Source organism: Silene latifolia, chromosome 1 (genome assembly GCF_048544455.1).
Source record: "Silene latifolia isolate original U9 population chromosome 1, ASM4854445v1, whole genome shotgun sequence".
Taxonomy (NCBI): Eukaryota; Viridiplantae; Streptophyta; class Magnoliopsida; order Caryophyllales; family Caryophyllaceae; genus Silene; species Silene latifolia.
The window spans coordinates 179,157,396-179,170,362 of NC_133526.1; the positions used below are offsets into that span (position 1 = coordinate 179,157,396).

A 12,967-nucleotide genomic window follows, 5' to 3' on the forward strand; every position below is an offset into this window, starting at 1 on the left:
CAACGGTTGCTGAAAATTGTTTCAATTTTTCAAGGGAAATGCTGGAATTGTGCCGGGGTTTAAGAGTCCTTGGATGCGTGTTAATAATCAAGTGTTGTATTTTGATGAATTTATTTTAGTTTGGGGTGGGAGTAATCGATAAGGGTAATTTGGGTATTTCACATAAATAGTTACTTAACAAGTCGGAAAATAAGAAAAACGAGTCTCGGAAAAAATATACGGTGGTGATTGGAGAGTATATATGAAAGATTGGGTGTTATTTGTAAAAATACAAATACATAGTGATAGTTTGTAAAAATACATAAATATGTGGTGGTTATTTATAAACTCCTAATTGAAGCCGTACGTCCTTCTTGTAGTCTAAGCCAAATCGAATTTAATTTCACTTATTTTAAGTATTTTTTTTTTGTGCGACTTATTTTAAGTATTAATGAATGGACCATGTTACTTATCCATGTCATACAAGAATAATTGCCAAATATAGACCAATCATTCTTATCTAGTGTAGAAGAGGTCGGTACACTAGTTTGCACTTGTTTGTTGTCCATTTTTTGTTCACGTGTTTACTCTCATTAATTTGCATCAATTCTCATTTTAAAGGCATTATTTCATCAAAAGATTTCAGACGGCACCACGTAACACTTAAGCATTTTTATGGTAATTTATGAATTATACAATCAGTTGTATATATTGTACGGTGTAAAATCTGAGATTTGTGATAAAGTATTTAAGCTTTATGTTAAATAATATGAGATTTATTAAAAAGTATTGAACTCATCCATTTACACATTAAAAACATGAATTAAATTAGCTTAGAAAATACATATAAGTTCGGATTCTTATATCTTAGTTGTACAATACTTATAGTATAACTGGATGTATAATTTTATTTGTGTTTTTATAGTGAATTGTAAGTACGTGACTCTAACAACAAAATGCTTAACTAGTGTTTGAATGTTTGTTGTTTAGGTAATTCTTTTTGCCAAAAAGTAATCACATTTGACTATAAATAGATCATATATAGCCCTTTGAAATTTACTGACAAAAATGAGCGTCTGAAAGGAGACCTTCTAACTTCCACCCGTTCTCGTTATAAATAGATTATTTCGTCTGATGATTTCAGACGGCATTATGTGAACATTTCCCTTCAGCTCAACTTGTAGTTGACTAGTTCTAGTTGCAATACTTTTGACTTCTACACCTATATCCGTCCAAATCCAATATTCATCCAAAAAATTAGTTGTATATAACTTTCATTTATTCTTTATAATAATACATATACATTATATATTGTGAAGGCCGGGTTGGAATTGAGAAGAAAAAGCTTATATACTTAATCATTCAGAAAGGTTAGTTCATTTATTTATGAGTAGGAATTGCTTAAAAACGTCTGAACTTAAAAGACGTTTTATAAGCTCTTTTCATTTCCATTTCTATTATAATATTTTATGAGAGTTGTTGTAAGTTAAGGCGATATTATACAAGAATTGATGTTGACCTAAATATATACGTGCTTAAAAAAGTATATATACATGCATTTACTTTTTTGTGTTTAAGTTATATACTTGAATAATGCATTTATATGTGTGTTTATATTTTTGAAAAAGGGAAAATGCACAAAACATCATACTCCCTCAATTCAACTCCACAAAGTTCTTTTCTATTTTACATACTATTCACAAATGAGCATTTACTATCAATTTTCTCTCAATACGTAAGTGAAAATATATTCATGTGGATCTTGTTTAATTCGGCTTTACGAGTACATTAAAAAAATCTTTTTATAATTTTTGCAAATACATAGCTAACGATATTTACCGCGTAAAACACGCGTTGACAAACGTGAAAAAGGAAAAGGGCATTATGAAGTTGAATGGAGGGAGTAATACTTTAGAGAGTAACAGATTTTCAAGATTTGAATATGAGACCTTCAAATCATCGTGGCTCTTGTTCTATGGGAGAGACTTATTTTAACCGGAGTCTATAAACTATATGCAAGGGAATTATTTTAACCAAAAATTATCTATGATACAAAGTTAAGCTCAATAACTTCGCAAAATAGTTCAATAACTTGTAAAATAGCTCGACAACTTTGTGTAAAAACTCAACAACTTTGAGACAATTGTATAATACTATTATACAACTGATTATAGAATAGTATTTGTGAGATAATATCTACTTTAAGTCATACTTCAAAAACTTTGTTTGTAAATATGGTAAAAAGTATGAAATTATGAAAGATGAAACTAACATATTTCGATTTAGCATGAAAAATTCTATTTTGGAAAAAAAAAAAATCATGAGTAAATGAAGAAAATTACGGTAAAAGTGTTGTCTCGCAGATTACTCGAAATATATGCTCCTCCTATGCAGGGTTTTCTTCCCTATTTTCGTTTTAGGTTGATTCATCTTTTCCGTCATCTTTCTTTTTTTGGAAGCTTTGTGTGGTCCAAATTCAGTTGCATGGGGATAGTATGTTTTGTGTGGTCCAAATTCACTCCCTTAATTTTTTTATGTAAAGAGGATAAGGAGGAGAGAACAATGAATATAAGATAGTAATACTTTATTTTGAATTGGATTGAAAGGGAGTAGAAGATAAACGAATGTTTGGATCTAATTGGATCTAGTATAATATTAATGGATTTGAACTAATTTGGTTAACTTTCTTCTTTTGTAATAATGTTAGGTGAAGAAGCTTGGACTGACCACTATGGAACATGAGCATTTCTTGATGATTATCCTCATATTTGGTACATTATTAATGTTAAAACTATGGAGTAAGTTACACAATAATAGGCATCATAAAAAGCTTCCTCCTTGTCCAAAACGACTACCTTTTCTAGGGAACCTTCATCAACTAATTGGTGACTTGCCTCATATATGCCTTCAAAAGCTTTCTAAAGAACATGGTCCTCTTATGTTCTTACAATTAGGATCAATTCCAACCCTAGTGATTTCCTCTTCACATGTGGCTAAAGATATCTTCAAAAACCATGATCTTATTTTCTCTAGTAGACCACAATTATACGCCGGGAAATGGCTTAGTTACCAGTGCTATGATATCACATTTGCTCCGTATGGTGAGTATTGGAGAGAAGTAAGGAAAATAGTACTCTCAGAGGTACTAAGTATGAAGAGGGTTCAATCTTTTCGTTCTACGAGGGAAGAGGAAGCTGAACATATGGTCAATTTAATCGTTCAGGGTTCCTCTGGTCCAGTTAACTTGAGTGAATTAACACTTTCTCTAGCGAATAATGTTATATGTCGTGTTGCATATGGTAAGAAGTATGACCCTATAAAAGGGTTCAATGGCAAGTCCAATGCTTATGAGATTCTTAACATGACACAAACATTATTAGGGGAATTCAATGTCGCGGATTTCTACCCTTGGTTAGGTTCAATTCTTAATAAGGTTAATGGTGTTGATTCGAGGTTAAAGAAGAACTTTAGAGAGTTAAATGACATTTTAGATGAAGTTTTAGAGGAACATCGTCACTCTACGAGGCGTACACTTGATAATGAGGACATTGTTGATGTACTTCTTCGGCTTCAGAAGGATCCAAATCAAGCAATTGCCCTCACTAATAATCAAGTGAAGGGTATTCTAGTGGTATGTATACGCTAATCACCTTTAAGAGTCAATTTCTTACAAATTGTATTTCTAGTTAGTTCAAATTGCGATTGTATTTCTTATAAGTTATAATTACTTTTGTAGGACATGTTTGTAGCTGGATCGGACACTTCTGCCGTGACACTAGTATGGATAATGGCGGAGCTAATTAAGAATCCTCCGATTATGAAAAAAGTTCAAGATGAGGTGAGAAGAGTTGTAAATGGGAAACAAAGAGTCGAAGAAAGTGATTTGCCTAAGCTATCGTACATGAAACTAATTATAAAGGAGGCACTACGATTGCACCCACCGGCACCACTACTAGTCCCTAGGGAAACAACAGAGCCATGCAAAATTGGAGAGTATGAGATTCCGGCTAAAACAAGAGTTTTCATCAACGCAAAAGCCATTGCAATGGACCCAAATGTTTGGGACAACCCGGAAAAGTTTGAACCTGAGAGATTCCTACATAGCTCGATCGACTATAAAGGGCACAACTTTGAGCTAATCCCATTTGGTATAGGTAGACGCAGTTGTCCTGCGATGAATTTTGCAGTATTGACAGTTGAAATTGCTCTTGCGAATCTCTTGTATCGTTTTGATTGGAGTTTACCCAAGGGAATGACTACGGATGATATTGACATGGTTGAAGCTACCGGGCTCACAATGCACAAGAAGGAACCTCTTTTGCTAATGGCCATTCCTAAGTTTCTATATTAGCTTATGAAACTAGTCCTTTTGATTTTGTTCCTCCAAACATGCTCAAAACTCCTGCATCAACTACAAGGCTACGTCTATCAAACATTTCAAGTTTCAATTTTAAACATGTAGCTTAAAGATGGTAACTCAAAGATGCTAGCATCGACTCTACCAACAAAAGATGATTTCTGAATAAACCGTAGTTAGAAAAGTTGCTTCCCAAATAATTATAATGGTGGAGCGAGAAGGGTTTGCATAGGGACCCCTCGCGTATGAAAAATGTAAAGAAATTTAGTTGAGGTTTTGATTTTTCTTTAAATTATTCCACCGTTTCCTGGTTGATTGTCTAGTTTGCCCTTCTAAAGTTATCTCGTCCTCTATAACATTTGATTAACATTACGCTTGTTAAACTTTAAATTCTAATTCCGCTACTGTCGTCGAGTTATATCATCTAATCCCAATATCACAATAAAGATACTCTATACATTATAAAAAAAACCATTCCCAGGCTTAAGCTACTACTTATCAGGATAAAACACAAAATCATGTGTTTTTGGTTGCAAAATTTCAGGATCACTAACTACTACCCATAAAAAGACTGCAACCCCAAATTAACAATATAAACTAATTGCATGACACCTAAATATTTAGCATAATTTCTTAGTATAAAAAGCCTACTAACAACTTCACTTCACTCGACCGAAAAACTCACAAATTAATCCTTGAATTAATTTTTCATGGATCACAAAAGAAACTTTCCTAAAACATTTTTAGTAGTATTAGTCACTACATTTTGTTTATTACTTCAAAATTATTGTATTTCAAGCTCAAACACAAATATAGGAAAATTAGGAGAATGGCAACTAATTAGGAAAAATGTAGGTGTAGTAGCAATGCACATGGCATTAACCCATAAAAACACAGTCCTAATATTTGACCAAACCGGTAGCGGCCCCTCTGGGTACCGGCTGCAACGTCGATCTGGTGGGGGGTCATGCCATGTGAACCAGGCACATGATGTTCATGACTCAAGATGCTATGCTCATTCAGTAGAGTTTCACCTAGGTAGTAAAAAATTAAGGCCTCTAAGAATCGAGTCCGACCCATTTTGCTCCTCTGGTTCATTCCTAAGCAATGGAACACTTCTACAAACGGGCGGGTATAATGACGGATATCGTAGGATCCGACTATTTCAACCTTGTGATGATGATAGTTGTGATTGGAAACTATACAAGGCAAAACTTTCTAAAAATAGGTGGTATGCTTCTAGTTTACTTCTTCCTGGTGATCATGACAGAGTTATAGTTGTTGGAGGACAAAAAATGTTTTCTTATGAATTTGTTCCGAAAAAATCGACAAAACAAGCAGCTATTGCACTCCCATTTTTGCACCAAACTTATAATAAAACTGAAGGGGGAAACAATATGTACCCTTTTCTTCATCTAACACCAAGTGGACATCTTTTCATATTTGCCAATAGAGACTCAATTTTGTTTAATTATAGGAATGGCAAGGTGATCAAGACGTATCCTCGGATCCCGGGTCATGGATCTAGATCCTACCCAGGATCCGGGTCATCAGTCATTCTACCCTTAGACCACCGTGACAACTTCCAAAAGGTAGAAGTCATGGTATGTGGTGGTGCGTCCGAAGGTGCATACAGGGCCGCGGAAGACAATAATCAATTCTTGGAAGGGCTAAAAACATGTGGGAGAATGGTGATAACCGGTAACCAGCATATGTGGGCCATGGAAGAGATGCCTCATGCGCGTCTTATGGCGGATATGTTGATCCTTCCGACAGGCAATGTTCTGATTATAAATGGCGCACAGCGGGGAGTGGGAGGGTGGGAGAATGCAGAGCACCCTGCATTTACTCCTTATCTATATCAGCCTAAGAAAAAACTAGGGAAAAGGTTTTCGGTTCTTAAGGCCAGTGGCGTACCTAGAATGTATCATTCCTCCGCTGTACTTCTGCCTGATGGACGGGTTTTAGTTGGGGGAGGTAACCAATTTGAGAGGTATACTTACCATAATGTAAGGTACCCTACAGAGTTACGACTACAAGCGTTCGCTCCACAGTATACCGACCATAGATTCCACCATACAAGGCCTAGTAACATTTCATTGGAGAAATATAGTTCTAGTAACAAGACATCTGAACTTCACAGTTCCACGAAGAAAGACGGACAAGACAACACTATAACGGTAAGGTATGGAGAGGAGTTTCAAGTGAAGTTTCGGGTAGGGCACAAATCAAGACTAAATGAGGTCGAGTTCAATGCTTACTCACCTCCCTTCACCACCCACTCAAACTCTATGAACCAAAGGTTACTCAAGTTAAGAAGCAGAAAAGTAGAAGGTGGTAACGAGGCGATCAGTGCAACAGTTGTGGCTCCTCCATCTCCTAATGTCGCACCACCGGGGTATTACTTGCTCTTTGTCGTAAATGGAGGGATTCCTAGTGTTGCTCAATGGGTCCGGTTTAGTTCACACGCTTGAGGGTCTAGTTGTATCATTCGATGGTACCCTCGATTTCTCACAATCAGCCCGTTGTACAAAATCGTTGACGTTAAATATTGCTGATTGAGTGAATTAAATAACACTAGTAATTGAATTAGCATACACACTGGATTTATATTCCCCTTTTCAAATTTGCCCTTATTTCAGACTTGCCCACACTGCCTTTTTATTACTTTTCTTGAATCCTTGTTCCCTCCTTCACACACATAATTTAATGTGACATGCAATTAATAATGCTTAATTAGCACTAATAATTTAATTAGTATACATAATTTAATTAAGTTAATATTAATTAAGATTAATTGTGTAACCTTTTGATTAATAATTAATTATTCTAAAGCTTTTTATACAAAGTCACCTTTTCGTCATTGATAAACCCGAAATAAATCAAAACCAACTCGATCCACCCGTAATCCGAACAAGCTTGAATATGATTATACGAATGCACCAAAATGACGAAAACTAACATTGTGCATATAGATTTTTGTGCACAAAAGATCGTCCTGCAATATATAATTACATCATCCCTCAACTAATGTCGAAACGACGAAAAATGAAGATCACAACTCACAAGTTTGAAAATAACATAATAATATTAGAGTGGAAGAACCAAAGTATTCGGTCTGACATCTGATACACATAATTTCCTTATAGCAATTTAAAATTATACAAAAGTGATCCTTTCTAATAAGGATATAATGTCATCATTTGGCAACATATTAACAACGTGAGCATTGAGCACCTAGCAACACAAAACACCCAAGCAACGACGACGATTCAACAGCACACCAACTCAGCATCAGCAAAAAACCACAATGAGCAACAATAACAACAGATTAGATGGCCCTCATCAACATCACATCAAACCTGTGAATAATTACACATTATTAGTAAAGTAATAATCAACAATAATAGAGTCAAGTATACAAATATATAAAAGCACAAAGACAAAAAAAAAAACGTACATTAAAGTGAATCTTTTGAAAAAGGATAATGCGGAGAAATATACGAGTTTAAGTCGATTCCAAACAACTGACTCCCTTGATTGAGTTCAAGTGAGTCGGAAACACCAAAAGTACCAGAATGAGGATGTGCAGTTTTTTGTTTGTTTATTCTCGTCATTGATGATTCAACAATTTCAAACTCGGAGGGATGTCTTTTTGTGGAGCTTATCGGCTCCTTCCTCTTATTAAGTGAACCATGTGGGCGACCTTTAGAGATTTGGACTTCTGGCTCAAATAATATTGGGTTTGATGTATGTAACATCAACTTGAGCTTCCCTTCTATCTCCTTCTTTTCATCCATAGAAACCGCTTGATATTTATCTAGCAACTTACTACACAAGCCACTAATTTCATCATCTTCATTTTGCACTCCAGCATCAAGATTACTTAAACAAATAGTGTCAATTCTCCATTGTCGATCAATAAAATCCAATACTAAACTGCCTTCTTTCAGTTGATTCATCACATGAGCACACGGTAAACCCATAGTTGCGGTGAAGTGTCCGCTACAATGTGGTTTGAGTGTACCAAATTTTGCCATCTCATATTGCTTAAATAAATGGCCTAAAGCAAAATGAGAAACACAATTGAGTAAAAATTTAAATTGAGAAATACGACACCTATTAGGAACTCGAATACGTTCACTCTCAAGCATTGTGTTTATTTCTTGATATTCGTTTTCAATCGCCAAACGAATTTTACTCACTACTTGGGCAAAGTTACCAGTTGAGACTTGCAGGTAGCCCTTCAGCTTTGCATGTGCCGCTTCAGCCCGTGAAGATGCACGATTACCCAAATGAGGATGTGTATCAGTCCACGCACTTACAACTTTTTGCTTGTGAAGTAACCATGTTTCTTTTAGGTATGAAATAACAGATTTCTTCTCTTTGTATAGAAGCTCTAGTAAAATCCAAGATTCTTCAAAAGAGTGCTCTGTTTCAGCATACATAACTGCATTCCAAGTTGACATAAACATGTCCCAATCCTCATCTTTAACAAACTGGTTTTTACACTTAGCAACAATGTTTTTTTGTATGTGCCAAATGCACAGGAGATGAGTAGTTCGGGGAAAAACAATTGATATTGCCTTCATCAATGCCTTATCCATATCAGAAACAATAACCATAGGCTCAAATGAAGAATCTACCATCTCGCGAAACATTTGTAAAGCCCAGATATAGTCTTCTATTTTTTCTTTCTTTAAGAAGACAAAGCAAGAGTAAAATGACTTATTAGAGCTTGATACTCCAATAATATCAAGTAAGGGCATCTTGTACATGTTAGTCTTATATGTGCAATCCAACACATAGACCTTCCGATAGATTTTACTTAACATGACTGACTTAGGGTGAGCAACGAATAAATGGGTTAAATGGTCATTCTCATCACGCTTATAATTATACAAGAACCTTGATCGACCAAGTTCTTCAAAAAGTCCCTGAATCATTGATCTACCTTCTAACTTTTCACTACGAATTTTTGTCTTGACATTGTACAACGTTCTGGATACCGCTTGAATGTTGGGATTTTTCAGCCGAAGAGAAGAAAGAATATGGCGAGGTTGAATACCAGATATACTCAATCTTTCCACCTCTGAAGTTTCTGATTTTGTCAATCGTCTACAAGAAGGATGACCAGACATGTTCTCGGACGCGTCGTGATTGTGAGAAATGTTTATCAAGTCAAGTGTCCAAAGCCCATCGCTTTTTCTTTTCCCTTGAATTTTAAAAGGGCAGTTGATAAGACGAGTGCTTGTTTCCCTTTTACGACTCCCTAGCGGATTCTTACTTTTACAGCGATAAATACCACCTCTATCACATCCAATAGTCACATATTCATCCTTTTTTGAATTTTTAATAGAAATGGCATATCCTTTTGACACAAAACAAGATTTCACTTCCTCAAAAAGTTCTTCACGGGTATGAAACCTCTTACCATGTAAATTGTTGACATTAGCTTCAATAACAATGCTATTATGTATATCCATTACTGAGACTAACAATTTCCCAACTGATAAGAATAAAAGGTTGTCAAAAACAACATAAAACCTATAAGAAAACTACATTAAGCTTTGTTAAATTTATTCTACATTGATTGAATTCTCCCATCAAAAACAATGTAACTAAAATTCAATAAGTCCCCCTTAAGACGACACTATCCGTCTTAGTTTTAAGCTTAAGACGGGTCAAATACATATCACTTGTATATAAGAATGAATAGGAAAATTCAATAGACTTGTCTTATATAAACAAGTAGTATGATACTTGATCCGTCTTAGGCTTAAGACAGATAATACCGTCTTAAATGAGAATTTGTGAACTACCTAAAATAACATAACAAAGAAAGTGGGGTTTTAACAACACCTACTGGCAACGAAAAAAGAAGATGAAGACTACAATTATGCCAAAATTAGAATCAAAGAGAACTAATCAAATTAATCAACGAAATTAATATTGTACTGAAAAGAATAGATGAATGAATAACAAAATTAGCAATACATAAATAACTATGGCAGATATTTAATCTGTTAAATCACTACACTACTCAAATGATAATCACTTTCAGATAAAATTCAAATTAGTAAGGAAAAAGGAAGAGATTAATACCTGATTATGCACTTATGCCATGAAATTATTTTTACGCCCAAATTTTTTTGCAGTACAAAATAAGTTGTGTGAAGGAGGGTGAAGGAGGGATTATGTTTTGGTAAAGTAATTAAAGGGTCAACTTGGGTAAATGTGAAGATAAGGGCAAAATAGTAAGAGAGAATAAAAGTCCCGTGTTTTGGTTGATTTGTCCCGCGTCTTTATGGGCACCCCAAAGTATTTGTACTTTTTTTTTTTTATCATAAAACTTGTATTGTATTAAAGCTACGATCTTGGCCAAGTACGTAAATCAATAATAGGCAATTAAATTGCTGGTAGTTTAGACGAAGAGGTAAATGTGTTATTATATGAAATATAGTGGTAGAAAGAAGAAGAGTAAGAGACAAAAGGGGAGGTGTCAAGTCTGTGAAAGCTGAAGACTAAATAGTCAGTGTATGTGTTAATGTGTATAGCTCATGACTGTCAGCAGCAGAAAGATTCTTTACCAGTATTCTTTACCTACCCCATCGGCCCATCTCTATGTTTATGTCTATGTAGAGTCCATTGATCCATGTATCAATGTATGTGTGATACCTTACTAGTCTCTATGGTCCTTACTACTCCATATGCTTTCCTGTTTCAAAATGACCTCTCATCACTCATCACCCCATCCTTCCTGCATCAGTCCTTTCATCTGCACTGCCTCCGTCTCATTATAGTTTCTGTTGCTCTTGTGATTTAAAATTATTTAGGCACAAATGATTAGACTGTTACAGTGAAACAGTCATCAGATACCAATTGGTCTCCTTTAAGACGGAGGTATCTCTTTTAAGTTTTTAACATTTAAATGGGTTAAGTATCATCCTACTTAAGCAAATAGACAAATTTTTTGTTTTTCTCAATACATTCTGTTAGGGAATATATGATATATGGTAATATACCGTGACCGATATCTGTTAGGAAATATACGATATATGGAAATATACCGATATCGTAATTGTAAAAAATATGTGTTGATTGTATTGATTGAAACTCTTACAACCTAGAGCTATTTATACAAATATACAATACGTAGATCTAAGTATGAACACAATAATAAAAGATATAATTATGAAGATATGGAAGAGATATGATTCACACAAATAAGCACTAAATCATTTAGGTAGTTTGTTGCCTATTATGATGGATAGGAATATCCTTAACATGCTTCCTCAAGATGGACTGTCGGTCAAGCAGGCCAATCTTGGAAATGAGACGTAAGAAACGTGCCTTGAGAAGCGGTTTGGTTAGAACGTCCGCCAGTTGATCATCACCGGATATGTGTTGGACACGTATGGATCCTTGTTGCACCTGTTCCCTAACAAAATGAAAATTAAGTGCTAGATGCTTCATTCGGGAATGAAATACCGGGTTCGCAGAATAGTGAGTAGCTCCAAGGTTCTCACAAAAAATAACTGGCTGATTATTGGACTGAACTCCGAGTTCCTTCATTAAATAGCGAAGCCATAATACCTCGGCAGTAGTTTCGGCCACTGCTCGGAATTCAGCTTCCGTTGACGAACGAGATAGCGCTTTTTGTTTTCTTGAGCTCCAAGAGATCGGGTTTCGGCCTAGATAAACTATGTACCCGGTAGTGGACACATAATCATTTTTATCGCCCGCCAAATCGGCGTCACGGAATGCATGGAGATTTGATGTAGTATTTTTGTATAAGTGAAGGGCATTGTTTAGTGTACCTTTTAGATATCGAAGGAGTCTCTTAAGGGCACACCAATGTTCTTCAGTTGGATGATGTAAAAATTGTGCAAGTTTGTTTACGGAATATGAGATATCGGGTCTCGTCATGGACAGGTATTGAAGACTGCCTATGGCCGCGCGATAATTCGTTTCATCATGAACTGGTTTAAGAGGAAGTTTAGTGGGTGGTGGTGGTATCTAGGAGTAGTAATGGTTTACAGTCAAGCATTCGATGTTTTTCAAGTAAATCGGTTGTATATTTGGTTTGACTAAGATGGAGGCCACGTTGGGTTGAGAAAAATTCTACTCCTAGAAAATAAGAAAGTGGTCCAAGGTCCTTTAAAGAAAAACGGTTTGAGAGATGAGCAACAAAGTCAAAGATGTCGTTGGGTTTGGGTCCTGTGACGATGATATCGTCGATAACCACGAGAACAAATAAGACACATGTACCTGCTTGTCGAATGAATAAGGAAGAATCGGCAATGGAATTGGTGAGCCGGAGGTGAGAAGGTGCGTGCGTAGCTCCGTATACCACGTCCTTGGTGCTTGCTTAAGGCCATAAATAGCTTTATTGAGTTTGCACACGTATTTTGGTGTGTCGGTGTTGATGAATCCCGGAGGTTATTTCATGTAGACGGTTTCACTGAGTGTTCCTTGTAAGAAAGCATTGTTAACATCAAGTTGTCGAAGTGACCACCCATGGCTCACGGCTAAGGAGAGGATAAGACGTATGGTGGTTGGTTTTATAACAGAGCTAAAGGTGTCGGAATAATCAATACCTGCTTGTTGGTGAAAGCCTTTGGTTACGAG

General features: G+C 35.7%; 2 protein-coding genes and 1 long non-coding RNA gene across 3 annotated transcripts; 2 read left to right on the forward strand and 1 right to left on the reverse strand.

Moving 5' to 3' along the window:
• The first annotated feature begins 1,276 nt into the window (after positions 1-1,276).
• On the forward strand, positions 1,277-4,658 carry LOC141613307 (cytochrome P450 71A9-like). Its single transcript, XM_074432063.1, has 3 exons — positions 1,277-1,349; positions 2,687-3,610; positions 3,716-4,658. Exons 2-3 carry the CDS (start codon positions 2,711-2,713, stop codon positions 4,328-4,330), a joined length of 1,515 nt encoding a protein of 504 aa, XP_074288164.1. The 5' UTR covers positions 1,277-1,349; positions 2,687-2,710; the 3' UTR covers positions 4,331-4,658.
• A 550-nt stretch (positions 4,659-5,208) lies between these two features.
• LOC141588226 (aldehyde oxidase GLOX-like) lies at positions 5,209-6,810 on the forward strand. The gene has a single exon (XM_074409680.1). It carries the CDS (start codon positions 5,209-5,211, stop codon positions 6,808-6,810), a length of 1,602 nt encoding a protein of 533 aa, XP_074265781.1.
• Positions 6,811-7,363: 553 nt separating this feature from the next.
• Positions 7,364-10,625, reverse strand: LOC141612684 (uncharacterized). Its single transcript, XR_012529149.1, has 3 exons — positions 10,442-10,625; positions 7,797-8,399; positions 7,364-7,698 (listed from the first exon to the last, which is right to left on the reverse strand). It is a non-coding gene; the product is annotated as an uncharacterized LOC141612684 (long non-coding RNA).
• Positions 10,626-12,967: the final 2,342 nt, after the last annotated feature.

Coding starts and splice junctions, on each gene's coding strand:
- LOC141613307 (XM_074432063.1), top strand. CDS start 2,711: ATGGAACATGAGCATTTCTTGATGATTATCCTCATATTTGGTACATTA. Junction 3,611..3,715: donor AAGTGAAGGGTATTCTAGTG/GTATGTATACGC, acceptor TTACTTTTGTAG/GACATGTTTGTAGCTGGATC.
- LOC141588226 (XM_074409680.1), top strand. CDS start 5,209: ATGGCATTAACCCATAAAAACACAGTCCTAATATTTGACCAAACCGGT.